Below are 15,774 nucleotides of genomic sequence, written 5' to 3'. Positions count from 1 at the left end.
AATCCAGAATTTAAGCATTTTCTCTATTATTATTAGTTAAAGCCATCGTTGAATAATATTTTTTCCGATTCTTCTGAGTCTTGAGAGTTGGAATTTATACTGTCATCTGGTGTTCTTATTGATAAATCAATATGTGTCATGGATAACGTATTTGGCATTGAAATATTATAAGGATCCAAAATAGATTTTTCATCTGACATACTTAAATCCGAAACTTTATTTAATGAAGATGTAACATTCATTTTATCATATGATTCAGTAGATATTTTAGATATATATTCTGTAATTTTTATCATGGTTGATTCCCCAAGTACTTTATCTGTTCTTCTACGATAAAATAATAGATATGCCGCGGGCGTAACAATTTGTGATTCATGAATTTGTACGACCAAAGAATCTAAATATATCAATTTTCGATTTCATTCAAAAAATAGTCATTTACCGTCAAAATGATAAAAATGGCCATTTTCCAAAGCAACATAAGCTGTATAATGGCCTCCACCTAATCCTCCGAAATGGTTGCTGACAGCGTAAAGATCATATATTTGAGAATCGTTAGTTAGATTAAATCCATTTTTATACTCTGCCACCCGCTCTGAAAGATCAAGCCCTTTTAGAGGAAAATCAACAAGAACATCTATTTTATCTCTTAAATTTCTAGAGTTTGAGAATCTTTTCAAATGGATAACAAGAATATCTGGCGATTTCCATATCTCCAGTTGTTTTGTTGCTCGTCGATGTTCTTTGCAATTCGGACAATACCAAAGATCGTCTTCTCCTAGTTGTTCTTTCTTTGCAAACAAATCGAGACAATCATCTAAATGGATTGTCGATGTTTCATAATTATTAAGCAGAGGATCTTCATATTTTTTTACGTCATCCCATACATTACTGTTTCTTAAGCCATTTTCTGTTTCATTTGAAAAAATAGATATATAATTATCAGCAGGCCATTCACAGACAATTGCTTCTCCTTGATGAATGAAAGCTTTATTTCTAAGCGATTTATTTTCATGAATATTCAAATCAGAAGATAAATGTGGCCCATTCCCTTGTTTTGGGGAAACTTGGCATGTTTTTTCTACATTCGAATTTACAGGCAAAAGTTCATCATCACTTGAGTCTTTAGTAATAGAAAAGTCACTATCTTCTACAATATCATCTAATGAAATCGGTGTTCCATGAGAAAAGGGTTCTTCTTCAGATTCTGCCGTCAATAGAGTGTCATCTTCATCAAAAAATCTATCACTGTTTGTGTCTTTTCCGAATCTTGTTTTTAATCTTGGCAAATGATCCATTGGTACTGACCAGCCCGTAGGAAGAACAGAATGACGGGATGAAAAATATTTTAAATCAAAAACATCTTCATGAAGATCCAGTTCTTTTTTCAAAACATTTTCTACAGGTTGAGAAAACTTAGTAGTTGCTACTTCATAATCTGTTTGAATCGTTTCTTGTGTCTGATTCAGTAATACTTTTTTTGAACCGACAAATTGTTTATATTTTTCAGCAATTTTTTTAACAATAACATCATAAGAACATGCTTCTTCATGTGTTAAAAGAATAAAAAAGGGTATACCGAATGCAACTGGATGATGATATAATTTTTCTATCCTTTGGTGGAAAATAGGTATAATAATTTTAGATCGATTTGTTACAAAGTCTGATATAGGACATGGCATTTCATAAAGATAAACTTGATCATGAGGTGATAACTGTGTACTAACAATGCTAGTGTCTGCATGATGCCTATAAAATTTATATGCATAAATTTCAGATGAAGTCAGCTAGATTATAAGCTTTTGATAAGATATTAAAGAGAATAGCTTACCGCATGTGGATCCATACCAAGTTTAGATGCAACATAGGCTTTCATCGAAGCAATTGTTGACGATGCATCTAATTCTACAGTTATCTTGCAAATATTAAATATATATCGAAGAATATATAAAGGAACGCTTACATGGATTTGTTTTTTATTAATATCTGAAGGTATAACTGTAACGGGATAAGTCCATCGATTTTTAAATGGTAAAGGTAAAGTGAGATCCATAAATGGGTCAAACGTGATTGATACCTAAATTATCATTAGTTATTAATTGATAATTTTTTTTTTCAAAACTTGATCGCAAACCGGACAAACCAAAACGCTTTTATATAATCCATGAAACAAATCTACAATAACCGAGTCATTTCGTTTTCGATGAAGTTGCCAACAAATATCAGCTGTTTTCGCAATTAACGCATCATTTATGTCGCCAAGTGTTGGTTTTTCAAAATACGGTTTCCTTTTAATACGATTAAGATCTTCATGCATTCCATCAAGCAAAAAAGCAAGTAATTCCTGACTATCTTGCTGTGCGTATCCTGCAAACGAAGGATTAAAACGTCCAATACAATTCTTAAAGGCCTTTGGTGAAAAAGATGTTGTAGCATGTACTAGGTTGTTTAGTAAAGTTGCATAAGATTTTGCTATTTGTCCGCCTGTTCCTAATGGATTAGTTGAATTTATTTCAGAATGATAAACACCGGAAAGAAAATATGTTGTTAATTCCGATGTATGCATAAGACATTGTAATGCAGCATTCATATAACAACTATTGCCAAGATTTTGTAAGCCAATCGCTTTTAATTTTGATGATTTATCAAATAAATTTGTTCGTTTGAAATCTTGTTTTTTATAATCGGTATCAAGAAAAGGTGCTAATGAAGAAGCGGATCCTTGAAAAGATGCAATATCCATTGTTTCAACAACAAGTTCTGAAAACAATGGCAATTCAAGAGTTTTAACTGTCATTTCTAATGGTAAGGCCATCCAAGGAGTTATAATTGGTTTTCTCTCATGCCATAATCGAATTGGTTGCGTAGACGCAAGTCCCAATACCTGTTTAATGACTTGTAACAAAGTTCTTACAGTTGAATTGCCATTTATTGAAATTTGCGTTGCTAAAACATCAATAGGTGATGTTACAGATGATTCAATAGGCATTATATCATCTATAGATACTTTTTCTGATATTGATATATGTTCCGATGAAGCAGGCGCTAAATCATCATCTAATGCATCTAGAGTTTCCGAATTTGTTATAACTGTAGAATATTCAGAAAGGTTTCCAGCTGTCGCACTAGTAGGAGACGGTACTTCTAACGCTGTAGTATTATCACTACCATCATTTGCTGTTTCTTCTGTATTTCTTCTCATTTGAACTAGTCGAAAAGTATATAAACACGTGTTAGTATCAACGGTTAGCCCTTTTTCTGATATTCCTGATGTTGCTATATCTGCTGTTGCTTTTACATCTTTATTTTCTTCTATATCTAAATATATTCCAGTTACAGTTTTCCTAATAGCATATCCTTTAACTCCAAACCTAGACTATTTAATTTTATACATTTCTCTTTCTTAATATTTACCAAATAGAAAGATACTTCCATACTTCACCCGACACCAATACATAATCTTTACCCTCAACAAGCCCATGCTTCAACTTATTTCCTTCTATTAAACTCGTCTGATCTATCGGCCCAATTATTTCTTGAAGCCCTTCAAGAAAATGACGATAATTCATCATCCACGAGGCTTCTATGCAAAAAGATACATCATAATCAATAAATCTTGAAAGTAAAGGCTCTATTATTGCCTTTTGTTCAGACCAACTTGGAGAAACTTTATCTAATTTATTTTTTGTTTCATGTTCAAATAAATCCTTTAAATTCGGAGAAAATGGTGTTTCAATAGCAACATTTTCAGAATACGAATTCTTCGTAATATCATAAAGATTTTCATGCATTTTTTCTTCATTTTCTTCTGCTTTTTTCTTAGAAAATAATTTATTAGATTTCCCAGATATAATATTAGAATTAATAATATCATCCAATTCTGTTGAAAGCGTATTCGGTATATTATATGGCATGCTAATACCAATTCCTGGATTCTGCATCTCTGTACTACCCATTTGTCGGGATATATGCGTTGTATATGCGCTTTTGCATTGACTAGTATACATCGAATTGTATGAATTCAATGTATCAAATGTATTATATGTACTTGTTGGATTCAATAAAGACGACCGTAAACTACGTGTTGCACGATCTCCTTGTATATTTCGTATATTATTTTCATATTGTGCATGCGTAATGTATCCACCTGCTACGTCTATTCTACCTGCAGAATCATGCGTACATAAAGATGCTATAAATATTAGAAACCTAGGAAAAATATTAAATAATACAATCTATTTTTTCCGATATATTTGCTGAATCTTCTGTAATATTAGGTATTTCTTTACGTTTGTTTGATTCAGAGAAACTAGAACACGGCCGTTTGGAGGGCGACAAAAGATCTTCCGGTGTATGGGCGCCCTCCATAGGCTCAAAGCTTGATGCGACAAGTTATATCTTGTCAATATTTCGAAAAAATCTGCAGAATATAACCTGAATTATTCTAAAAAATGCAAATAATGCATATATAGGTATATATAAAACACCGATACATAGAATTTAGAGGGGATGAAAAAATATACAAATATAAAAGCATATAGGAATAATATGAGTTATCATTAAAAATATATTCCAGCTTTAAATTTCTATTTAAAAATATATAATATTTTTTAGAAATATTATATACATATATATGTATCTATTCAATTTTAAATATAATAAATATAATATATAAAGAGTATATAAAGAACATCTAAAGTTTAAGAAACATAAATCAAAGTATAGAGTTTAATGAGTCAATAAAGTAATATTATTAATGTATTAAATGTATATTGACGCTTTATATATATATTGATATATTAAATATTAATCTATTATATGGTATTTGTAATATGGCTTTATATAAGTATAAAGTATATAAATATCAATAAATGGGTTGTATATAATCTAAAAATATAAAAATAAACTCTCTTTATATGTATTAAATATTGAATTTTCTATTAAGACTGTGGTTGATAATTTTATTTATACGTCGATAAGTCAAAATTGGCGAGAGATTGAGATAAACATATAAACTGAACATTTTAGCACATACAACTGGATATATCAGCGTATTTTCCATATATATAGATAATAAGATGCTTAATAAGTCTTTTTAGGATTATTTTTTATATTTTTTATTAAATATTTTGATAATCAAAGGCAGTAAAAAAAAAATATGCAAAAAAAAATAGGAAGATTAGGTCAATGGACCAAGGAAATGGTATATTTTTGTTCTTGGAAACGCATATACTTATAAATCTTAGCTTGGAAAAGAGCAACGTACACAAACAACAGATGAATTTAAAGAGCTAGAGCAAGAAATGCAGATGAGACATGAAGGCATTTTCTTTGGATAAAAATAGCATATTTTTACATGAAATAGGCATTGAAAATATTTATAGTTCTATTAATCAATGGGCTAAATCTATGTGTATATTTCTTTTATATATTATTATCTAGTTTGAACATATATAGTGAATCGTCGAGAAGATAAAAAACATACATTGATTGATTTGTTTAGCCAGGCATTATTAAGCTTTGGAGAAAAATTTTCACCAGAATCGGTTTATGGTTTTTTTTGTTTTATAATTTTGATATTTAATTTGTTTATTTTTTAGGTCAAGGATTGCTAAAATATGGTATAGCACATAAAGAAATATCAAAAGAGCAAGAAAGGCTTATCAATGGTATTTCGAACAATATTTTGGAATCAATGGAACGTTCTTTGGTTCAATTTAAGGATTATCAAGTATAAAAATAGATGATAATTTGATGTATATTTAATAGATATAAATAGACTGCGAGAAAAAAGCTTGAAAGCCGTCGATTATCATATGATTCTGTTTCTAATAGATTTATAAAAGCTAAAAAAGAAGATCCTCGTATAGAAGAGGAATTAAGGGCAGCTAAAGCAAAATACGAGGAAGCTTGTGAAAGTATATATGGTCGAATATATTCAATTCAGCAAGCAGAGGTAAAATAAGTGAAAGATATGCACGTTTTAGTAACTAGGAGATCAAGACTACACAGTTAAATGATTTAACTTTTCTTCTTGACTTAGAATTTAGATATTATGAACAATGTTATATGATTATACAAAATTTAAAAGAATCGTGGGCAGAAATGTATAGATTAAATCAATATTTTGTATTTAAATAACTTCAGTAGTAATAACGCATATGAAGCCAGCTCGAAATATGTTAAACACCAACAAATTTCAGCTCATGCTTTTAATAATGGTGGCGAAAACACTATAAATAGACTATCACTACCTTTTCGATCAGGAATGAGTGCTTTATCACTTGAAAGAAAAATATCAGAGATAGATTTAAATAGTCCTAAACAAATATCTTCCTTTAGAGCAACACCTACAAGAAGTATGTTAAAATATTTAATTTTTTATTATATTTCATTCTCTTTTCTGTTATCTAACATTTAAAAGTTCCTCCAGAATCTCCAAATTCAATTGAAGATAAAAATACGCAAGATACTGCATCATTAAAATTGGAGCAATCCTTTAAAACAGACGAACAAGATGCATCTATACTATCAAACGGCAATGCACCGGTAATTCCTCCACGAACATATGAAAGATTTGATAGAAAAGATAATACGTCATCTACAAAACATTATTCAACATTAAAGAATTCAAGCGTTAGAAATTTTTATACTACATACAAAAATGTTTCAGAGGATAATTCTCTCTCATCTGATGAAAACAAAAACATTTATTCAGAAAATCACTTACCAGAATTTCCGAATACGTTTTCGAATTCAGATGATCCCACGTTAAAATCATATTCAGATTCAAAATCTACATCAAAAATCAATACTTTAGAATTCCCGATTATAAAGACTAGGAAACCTCCAATTCCTTCGCAATTTTTGCAAGATATTGATTCAAGTAAATTAAATAATACATGCAAAAATTGTAATTGTGATGACTATCAAGAAAGTTTTTTTAAAAAAGGTCCGTTTTCTCTTAAATATATTTATTATAGCGTTAATGATAACAGGTCAATGTAATCAATGCTTTCATATTCATTAATTTAGAGCTCATATTTATTTATTCAGAACTAATTTTTGTACAAATAGGATATATTAATAAAATTTAAGTAGCATCTTTGTTGATATTTTAAAAATTATTTAATAATATGTTTATATTTAAAATATATAAAAGTTTAGAAATAATTATAATTTAGAATTTAACTTCATAATTGCCTGCTTTTGATATATATCTTACCCTATTTTTTTAAATATTAATTGAGTATAAACATATCAAATACCATTTGACACTTTTATAGTTTTCTTTTTCAGATATTTTTAAATACTTTAAGTGTAATCCTGAGCCAGTAAACATTGGAATGGAAAAGTTCAAAGATATAGGAGGTTTAGACCAATGCCTATCATCTGATGTTGCTTTTAAAGTTGCCTCCGCTGCAAAAATATATTCCATTTTCCCAGAAATTTTAGGAATTCTAAAATAATACTAAATATAAATCATGGTTTATAAAAAAAATTACTTCCATATAATATTATTAGAAGCAGATTCCTATAAATTCAATTACAAAAAAAAGGAAAATATAAATATATCTTTTATTACGTATTTTGTTTTTCCTCGATTTGCCCTAGAATTTGTATTTGCAGTATTCAATGGTGTTGGTATTTTAATAATTACATCTGTTGCAGAAAGATCTGAACTAAATGATGCCTTAATAGTTAATTGATATACAACCTTAGTTTTTCCAATTTCATTTATAATAGGAAAAAGTAGAAATGGTAAACGAACATTTTCTGTAACACGATATCTATTTCTACATATTAGAACCATTTTATTTTTTATATTTTTCTTACCGCATCAATTCAAATTCTCCATCTGGTGGAATAAAAATAATTGATTTGTCTTTATTAAAAGAGCCTAATTTAACACATTGATGAAAGTGACAATTTTCTAATGTTATATAATCAGTTTTCTCTACCTTGGATGTATTTGTTCTATAAAATGCATAAATACTATGGCTAAAATTCATAAATTGATATACGAAGTTATAGGTAATTGACTATTATTGATAAACACCCTGTCACTAAATCTTATTTTACATTGCGGAATTCCTGAAAGTGATGATTTCATAATAATTTGACCCGAAATGTCAGATCTTAGAGTAGTATCTTCATAAAATTAACAAGTTTCCTTTTTTTAGTAATATACTACTTGCTGTCATGGCCACATTGATATTCTCAATAATATCAAGATATGCTTCATTTTTTCGATATTTTATATCTGATTCTCTCCAAAAAATTGTTCCCATCACATGTCTAGTGATTTTTGAAGAATTATTTTTCTAAAACATTTAACCTATATTAAATCCTAATCATATGAAAAATTTACAATATCATTCTCTGATTTAAATTCATTTGCCGTAATATACATTTTTAAAGAATTAATATCTGTATTTTGTGGATATCCGAAATCAATAACTTCTAAGTTAAATTCATTTACACCTTTTTTTCAACAATTACAATTATTACCATCAAGTAACTCATAAATCAATGTAAAATTGTTCTTTATAGAATCCTCATTAAATTTCTTAAAATAACCTTCATGCAAAGATATAATTTTATATAAAAATTCAAATACTAATGAAGTATTTGCATTATTTCTCGTAACTGCAACAACATAAATGTTTTCATGTTTAACATGAAAAAACGTATTTGATTCAATCGTATTAATAGGTGAGTCGATATCTCTATTAAAAAGAACATGAATCCGAAAAACATCTTCAACTGAACGCCTATAACAAATAAACCAAAAATAATAAATTCCTCGTATTCTACTTTAAACCCTGGCAATATATTCGACTAATTAATACTTCTCCTCTTTGATTATAAAAATATATTCCCTAATGACAAAAATTAACAAAAAATGGATTTCTTTAATGCTTTAAAAAACCAAAATCATGTTAATAAACTAATAAACAATAAATTCTATCTTAATATCTTAAAAAAGAAGCAAATTAGCCCCTTAAATACTCAAAAAATATATTTTTACCATATGTTTTCTTGAAAAGAAAAAAACACTCAAAAATCATCCTTTTTTCTCCAAAAAAAAAGGACTCATGTTCAAATATCTTCGAATTTATTATTTAACTATCTATTTTACTAAAAAAAACTTTATTCCTGTCACTTTTAAATTAAATATTTTTAAGCTTTTTTTTTTGACGTTGATTGAACGTTAATTTTTCCTGAAGTCAAGCAAATTTTCAAGATTTTTACTAAAAAGCCATTTATTCTTAGTTTTTTTCCAAAATAAATGACTAAAAAAACCATTTCGCAGGGTCTTAATCTTTATATTTTATAAATAAGTTTCAATTTGACCTTTTTTCTAGACGAAATTAACATATATGACCGTCAAATACGTTTATGGGGAATTGACGCACAAACAAGGTAAAAAAAGAAAGAAATGTAGTTAAATAGGATCTCATAGCGTTAGTATAAGCAATTCTCATGTTCTTCTTGTTGGTGTTCGCGAATTGGCGGAAGAAATAGGTAAAAATCTTGTTTTAGCGGGTATTGGCAGTTTAACGCTTTTGGACGGAGAAAAAATCAAGAATATTGAGTCAAATGCACATTTCTGTATCAATGTCACTGACATAGGGAAAACAGTAATTTCAAAGGGTTTAAAATGGGGGAATTAACTGATATATAGTACGCAGAAGCAGTATCGAATGTATTAAAAAAGTTTAATTCGTCAGTAAAGCTTATTGCAAACACTACAAACATTTATGAGGTCCCGGATGATTACTTTTCATCGTTCGATATTGTTATTAGTTGTGAATTAGAATTAGATTTAATGGTAAATATATATTATGAGTTAGACGATTAGTTTATGCAAGAAGATGCGTTTAAATACAATATGTAGGAAATACAAAGTTGCATTTTATAGCTGTGCTATGTATGGATTTTATGGATATATTTTTTCGGATCTGATTAAACATACATATAGCATGTATTATTTATAACTTGTATAGATATTTTTTAATATTTTAGAGAAAAGAAAATGTCAGGAAGACTCAAAGAAAGTGTAAGAATTCAATCTACGGAACATTATTATCCTCTTTCGGAAATTATTCATCATAAATATGGAGAAACACTAACGCAAAAACGTAAAAAGAAGGTTTCTCCTCTTCTTCCGGGGATAATAGGTAAAATAAGTATTTAATTTTTATTTTGTCTTATAAAATCAAAGGACTATGGAAATTTCAGCAGAAATTTTCTCATTTTCCCTCTAATTCTGAAGAGATAACACAATATCTTTCTCTAATTAAAGAAATAAACTCACAATTTGGATTATCTGAAGATATTTTGGAAAATAATGTACTTGTGTAAGTATATTTTTTTACTTAAACATTATCATGAACATAAACATAGTAATTTAGCAAAAAAGGCCAATTGTAAATGGTCACCTGTTGCATCAGTTATTGGAGGCATCTTGGCTCAAGATATTCTAAATGTCTTGAGCAAACAAGAAAGACCAATTCAAAATTTGTTCTTTTTTGATGGTGAAATATGTATATATTTAAATATTCTATTAAAATACTCAATAAATTTAGGTGCTGGACCTATTTATCAAATATAGAAAATCTACATAAAAATATACTCTAATTACTAAAAATTATAATCGATTCTAAATTGCAAAAAAAAACACAAAAACTACAAAACCAAAAAACATTATAAAAATTTAATCAATAGCAATCCTTCTAGTAACTGAACAAGCTGATTTAGGAACTGTAATCTTCAATATTCCGTTTTCTAAAGTCGCCTTGACATGATCTCTATCAACATTTGTTGGGAAACAGATTTTACGACTAAATTCACCAAAAGCTCGTTCTTTATACCAATAAGTAACACGAGGCGACTTTTTTAATACATTTTTTTCACAAACTTTAAGTGATGTAGATTTGCTTTTAGATTTAGGTTCTTCATCTACTATCTCCTCCACTATCGGCCCATCACCATTTGATTTATTACAGTTTAGTCGCTCAATATGTCCCTGAACTACAATTGTTTTTTGATCAACAAATTCAATTATAATTTCTTCTTTTTTCAATCCCGGTAATTCTACTTCAACACAATATTCTTTAGCTGATTCTGACATATCAATCCTTGGTGATAAAGTCCTATCAGCTAAATTTTCCTTAAAATAAAACAAGGGCTCATCAAATGTACTATGAATGAATCGCCCCAAATCTGTCGGGAAAAATGTTGTTTCAAGCATCCTGGGGAATATCATTGAGACTCTCAAATACTAATTATTCGTGATATTACTTTATAAATATATAAATATTTATAATAATTTTATGTTATTATTCTGACTTCATATATATAATCGAAAAAATGCTAGAAGGTACTAGAACATACTAAAAACTAGACTTTTCCTCATTTGATTTATCAACATATAATACCTAATATTCTTGTTATCAACTAAAAATATTATACTATTTTCCTCTATATCTTATATTTTAAATGTATTTTATAAAATCTTCTATATTTATTTATATTTGATTTTTAATTTTTAATTTATAAAAGATTAGTTAAATTAATTTGATTAAGTCTTTTAAAATACATTATTAGTCTTTAAGTTATCTTATAATACTAAATAAAATAATAGATTTTGATAGGTTCTATCAAGAACTTTGTCTAAAGTTATATATTTTTTTTGATTTTGAATTAAAGTTTTTTTATGGTTTATATCTTTATTAAGATATAAAGTAATTATATTTAAATATATTGTTATGATTTACAGTAAAAATAAAAATTATTACATGTATTTATTAATAATATAATATTATTTGTATATTTTATTAAGAGACTTGGAGATATCGTGATAACCTTTTAACCTCCTAAAATTATATGATGGAGTGCGATTCATTAAATTTGGTAAATAGAAAGGGAGTTTAAAGAAGATAAAGTGAATATTTTTATAGAAAACGTTAGAAAATAAGGTTCTATCTTTAGAAGCAAGGTTGAATGAGCTTACAGAAAAACAAAAAACGCTTCAGGCAACATTAAAGTAATTTTTTGTGTTTTTTGGAGAAAATGGTTGAATTCTTTAGAAATCCAGATGCAACGAGCACAGTGAAGCAACATATTGTACTTCTTCATACATATAATGAGATACGAGATGTTGCATTGGGATTAATGGGAAAGATTGCAGATCAAGAACGTTGTAGAGTTGTAGAGGTGATGGATAGATTTGGGATTACTAAGGACGATTAAATATTTATTAAAGAGTTATATTTTTGTATTAAGTTGTGTATTTTTAGGAGTTTTTGCAGTTGTTTTAGATATAGGGTAAGGGCAAAGGTAAAATAACAGGGCTGTATGAATAGGGTTAGGGTAATGGATGTTAGGTTTAAAGATGAAAAATCCGTCGTCACTTTTTATCTTTAAATATTTATTTAAAAAAAGAATGGTAAGTTAAAGAGTTTTGCAATATTTTATAAGAAAATCGAATTCTTACGTCGGAAAAACATGGTATTTGGTTTTTAAAGGAGAAAAAAGGATGAATTTTGAAAATAATAGTGAAAAATAGATTATCACTAAATTATAATAATATTTGTGTTTCTAAACTAATATTAAATATAGTCATCGCATAAAACTTTTCGAAGAAAAATTATACTTGCTCGTGCTCAACGACAAAATCGACCAATTCCTCAATGGATTCGTTTACGAACGAATAATCGAATTAGATAGTATGTTTCAAATAAAATCATTCTTGATGTTAAATATTGTTAGTAATGCTAAAAGAAAACACTGGCGCCGAACTAAATTAAATATCTAAGTCATTTAAAAACTTAAATGATTCTGACTGGTTCATTTTTTAACTTAGATAATAAGCATTTTTGAGCCATTATTTTAATAATAAAGAATGTTTTATTAATTTGTCTAATATATGTTTTTATGTTGCTCTTGGTGTTATATTTGTTGTTACATTATTTAAAAGACTCATTCGAGGTGTTTTTAAATCATTCCTGATTGCACTTGCATGTCTCTGAGTTGCAGCAAGAAGAAATCGGCCTCCAGGGGTAAGCATGACCTTCCTTAAGTCAGGACTACTTGAAAATTTGGGTATTTCCTTTAGAAATGCAGCAGGTGTTTTTGCACGTTTTTTCTTTTTAATTTGCTCTGTTATTCGATGATGTAATATCTCTCTTGCAGGAATATCTGGCATCTTAAAAGCCCGTCCAGGTGTTTCTGGTATTCCTATAGAGCTTGATTCCATTTCTTTGCCTAGTTTTCGTGATTTTTTCAAGATTTCTGGTGAAGGCGTAGGTGCTTCGTCGACAAAAGTCCATCCTGCTACTTCAGGCTCTTTATCAATTGCTGAAAACGATGGTGATGCAATATATTCCTGACTTTCCAATGGCATTCTCGTTGCATGATATACAATCGATTTTTCTCCATTAGAAGGTAAAGATTTAGGTTTTGTATAATCTGTTTCTGGTGTAAACATCAATGTGTTCATAGGCTATAAAAATATACATATGTTAGTCAATCTCTTACTTAAATAGAAAAAATAAAAATCAAAAACTTCTTAATTACATTAAAAGGCCATGCTTCTGGTTGAGCTGGTCGTTCTTCAATACTTATAATATTATTTTCTGATGATATTTGACGTCGTTCTGCTTCCTTAACACGTTTGCTATCAATTTTATTTCTATTATCCCAAAGCCAACGATAGGCATCTCGTTGTCGTTCATTCTGTCGCTCTAAAATATCTGTAAAAGATGCATTATCTTCTGAGGTATATGTTGCTTGAAATTCATCCAGCGAAAGGTTTGGATTACATAACGAAGAAAGTATATCTTTAGAATCATTTTCTAAGAGATCTGGAAAAAAATCTCTTTTAATAATTTCGCTTAATGTTGCTTGATATGTATCTTCTTCCAAGACATGAGGTATTCTTTTTTTCTTAATTAAAGGCCTTTTATAAGCTTTTTCAATAGCGTTTTTTGGAATACACTTTAAATCGTCTTTTTCATTTATAGTTTCTTCCTTTTTCATCAGAAAATCGGAGAAAATATCGACCTTTCAAGAAAATATTGGTTCTTCAAATTATCTTACGTCTTGGAGATTAAAAATAGGTAAAAGAAATATAACCCTAACCCTACAAAACAATCACCTAACCCAATGTTTAACCCTTACCCCCTAAATTTTGATAATATGAAAGGGTTAGGGTAAGGTTTTAAGATAAATTATATAAATTAGATCTTGCCAAATTCTATTTTCTTTTTTTTCTAAGAAAATGACAACTTCGACTGTACCTTTCTCAGTGACATTTGTTGCAGGAGCAGTAGCAGGAATTTCTGAGGCATAACTCTCTTTTTCATTACTTTTGTCTTACTTTTTAGATTTTTTTAATGTATCCTTTAGATGTGGTAGGAAAAAAGAAAAAAGAAACCAAGATTCATTCATTTCAAATGAATGAGTCATTTTATATATTGAATTAAATAGAAAAGGTGAAAACCCGGTTTCAATTGAACGTGGGGAAAGCGGAATATCAAGGAATGAAAGATTGCTTGATATCTATTCTTAAAAAAGAAGGGTAAAAGGGATAGAAAAGGATAAGAAGCTTTATTAATGGAAAAATGGAATAGTGTTTTCCGGTTATATAGAGGAATCTTGCCGCCTATTTTAATGGAAGCACCAAAAAGGTATTAAATGAGATTTTTTAAAAGAAAAGAATTATTAATTTATTTTTTTATATAGAGCGACGAAATTTGCAGCAAATGAGCATTGGGGATTATTTTATCGTAATTTTTTTGGGATGGAGAAAATGAATCAAGGATTAAGCTTAATAACGGGTGCAACAGCAGGAGCTACCGAGTACGTCTATATATAAAAAAATATACATGAAAAATATTATTAATATTCCTCTTTTAAAGATCATTTATAGTGGTTCCTTTTGAGGTATTTTTTTTTATAATGATTGTTTTGACAATAATTAGCTCATTAAAATTCGGTATTTTTTCTTTTATACTTTATAAGAATATTTATATAGGATTCAGGCTTCAAAGCAAAGCAAATGCATCAAAATACAAGGGAGCTTTTGATTGTTTAATAAAAGTTTCACGAGATGAAGGATTATTTGCGCTTTATAATGGATTGGAAGCAACTATGTTTCGGTAAGAATAATTGCAAATATTAGAATGAATAAAGTTGATCATTTATGAATTAGACATATTACATGGAATGCTGGATATTTTAGCGTGATTTTTTCTGTCAGAGAGAAACTTAATAAACTTGAATGGAAAATGGATGAACGATTTAAAAATTTTTTGGCGGGTACACTGGGTGGCATTTCTGGAACATTGTTAAATACACCTTTTGATGTGGTAAAATCTCGAATTCAAAATACACCAAAGTTATCTGGTCAGAAACCTAAATACAATTGGGCTATTCCTTCTTTATGGACAATTTATAAAGAAGAAGGATTTTTTGCATTGTATAAAGGGTTTTTACCAAAAGTCGTTCGTTTAGGTCCTGGTGGTGGTATTCTTTTACTTGTTTTTGACCAAGTATCTAAAAAAAATATAACTTTACATAGCAATTAACTATTTTTTAGATTATTCAATTATATCAAAAAAATTTTACAAAAAATATTATTTATTAAAGATATTACTAGCTGTAATTCTCTTCAAATTTATTGGAAATCTTTTTTAAAAACTCTTATATATATACATTAGCTAAACAACTATTACTTTGATAATTCTAATCATATACTCTTCTATT

At 28.3% G+C, this 15,774-nt stretch overlaps 9 protein-coding genes across 9 annotated transcripts; 5 read left to right on the top strand and 4 right to left on the bottom strand.

Annotated features, from left to right (window-relative positions):
- Positions 1-20: 20 nt before the first annotated feature.
- On the bottom strand, positions 21-4,381 carry PNEG_01749 (hypothetical protein). Its single transcript, XM_007875522.1, has 7 exons — positions 4,233-4,381; positions 3,415-4,192; positions 2,123-3,371; positions 1,964-2,077; positions 1,832-1,915; positions 443-1,787; positions 21-397 (listed from the first exon to the last, which is right to left on the bottom strand). Exons 1-7 carry the CDS (start codon positions 4,366-4,368, stop codon positions 33-35), a joined length of 4,071 nt encoding a protein of 1,356 aa, XP_007873713.1. The 5' UTR covers positions 4,369-4,381; the 3' UTR covers positions 21-32.
- Positions 4,382-5,158: 777 nt separating this feature from the next.
- On the top strand, positions 5,159-7,030 carry PNEG_01748 (hypothetical protein; the record flags this gene model as incomplete). Its single annotated transcript, XM_007875521.1, has 10 exons — positions 5,159-5,203; positions 5,247-5,322; positions 5,366-5,413; positions 5,458-5,553; positions 5,601-5,731; positions 5,780-5,956; positions 6,004-6,107; positions 6,151-6,359; positions 6,425-6,952; positions 6,999-7,030. The coding sequence occupies 10 exons, from the start codon at positions 5,159-5,161 to the stop codon at positions 7,028-7,030; spliced, it is 1,446 nt and encodes a 481-aa protein (XP_007873712.1).
- A 55-nt stretch (positions 7,031-7,085) lies between these two features.
- PNEG_01747 (hypothetical protein) lies at positions 7,086-8,950 on the bottom strand. The gene is made up of 11 exons (XM_007875520.1): positions 8,933-8,950; positions 8,818-8,882; positions 8,512-8,774; positions 8,372-8,463; positions 8,195-8,324; positions 8,025-8,151; positions 7,837-7,977; positions 7,586-7,790; positions 7,506-7,534; positions 7,269-7,460; positions 7,086-7,226 (listed from the first exon to the last, which is right to left on the bottom strand). The coding sequence occupies exons 1-11, from the start codon at positions 8,939-8,941 to the stop codon at positions 7,181-7,183; spliced, it is 1,299 nt and encodes a 432-aa protein (XP_007873711.1). The 5' UTR covers positions 8,942-8,950; the 3' UTR covers positions 7,086-7,180.
- Positions 8,951-9,237: 287 nt separating this feature from the next.
- On the top strand, positions 9,238-11,297 carry PNEG_01745 (hypothetical protein). Its single transcript, XM_007875518.1, has 9 exons — positions 9,238-9,317; positions 9,369-9,426; positions 9,473-9,644; positions 9,689-9,835; positions 9,879-9,988; positions 10,030-10,184; positions 10,229-10,364; positions 10,411-10,550; positions 10,593-11,297. Exons 1-9 carry the CDS (start codon positions 9,293-9,295, stop codon positions 10,616-10,618), a joined length of 969 nt encoding a protein of 322 aa, XP_007873709.1. The 5' UTR covers positions 9,238-9,292; the 3' UTR covers positions 10,619-11,297.
- On the bottom strand, positions 9,471-11,311 carry PNEG_01746 (hypothetical protein). The gene has a single exon (XM_007875519.1). The coding sequence runs from the start codon at positions 11,270-11,272 to the stop codon at positions 10,721-10,723; it is 552 nt and encodes a 183-aa protein (XP_007873710.1). The 5' UTR covers positions 11,273-11,311; the 3' UTR covers positions 9,471-10,720.
- A 581-nt stretch (positions 11,312-11,892) lies between these two features.
- Positions 11,893-12,406, top strand: PNEG_01744 (hypothetical protein; the record flags this gene model as incomplete). Its single annotated transcript, XM_007875517.1, has 4 exons — positions 11,893-11,919; positions 11,967-12,052; positions 12,096-12,345; positions 12,393-12,406. 3 exons carry the CDS (start codon positions 11,893-11,895, stop codon positions 12,256-12,258), a joined length of 276 nt encoding a protein of 91 aa, XP_007873708.1. The 3' UTR covers positions 12,259-12,345; positions 12,393-12,406.
- A 45-nt stretch (positions 12,407-12,451) lies between these two features.
- On the top strand, positions 12,452-12,823 carry PNEG_01743 (60S ribosomal protein L39; the record flags this gene model as incomplete). Its single annotated transcript, XM_007875516.1, has 3 exons — positions 12,452-12,454; positions 12,628-12,734; positions 12,778-12,823. The coding sequence occupies 3 exons, from the start codon at positions 12,452-12,454 to the stop codon at positions 12,821-12,823; spliced, it is 156 nt and encodes a 51-aa protein (XP_007873707.1).
- A 117-nt stretch (positions 12,824-12,940) lies between these two features.
- On the bottom strand, positions 12,941-14,074 carry PNEG_01742 (hypothetical protein; the record flags this gene model as incomplete). Its single annotated transcript, XM_007875515.1, has 2 exons — positions 13,585-14,074; positions 12,941-13,510 (listed from the first exon to the last, which is right to left on the bottom strand). The coding sequence occupies exons 1-2, from the start codon at positions 14,044-14,046 to the stop codon at positions 12,941-12,943; spliced, it is 1,032 nt and encodes a 343-aa protein (XP_007873706.1). The 5' UTR covers positions 14,047-14,074.
- A 23-nt stretch (positions 14,075-14,097) lies between these two features.
- On the top strand, positions 14,098-15,596 carry PNEG_04301 (hypothetical protein; the record flags this gene model as incomplete). Its single annotated transcript, XM_019757819.1, has 9 exons — positions 14,098-14,353; positions 14,394-14,420; positions 14,502-14,587; positions 14,640-14,696; positions 14,752-14,868; positions 14,928-14,952; positions 14,991-15,004; positions 15,051-15,167; positions 15,221-15,596. The coding sequence occupies exons 1-9, from the start codon at positions 14,288-14,290 to the stop codon at positions 15,594-15,596; spliced, it is 885 nt and encodes a 294-aa protein (XP_019613370.1). The 5' UTR covers positions 14,098-14,287.
- Between the last annotated feature and the right edge of the window lie 178 nt (positions 15,597-15,774).

This window comes from Pneumocystis murina, assembly GCF_000349005.2.
Source record: "Pneumocystis murina B123 chromosome Unknown supercont1.8, whole genome shotgun sequence".
NCBI lineage: Eukaryota > Fungi > Ascomycota > Pneumocystomycetes > Pneumocystales > Pneumocystaceae > Pneumocystis > Pneumocystis murina.
The sequence above is the reverse complement of the archived record's forward strand: the minus strand, read 5'-3'. Positions and strand labels throughout refer to the sequence as shown.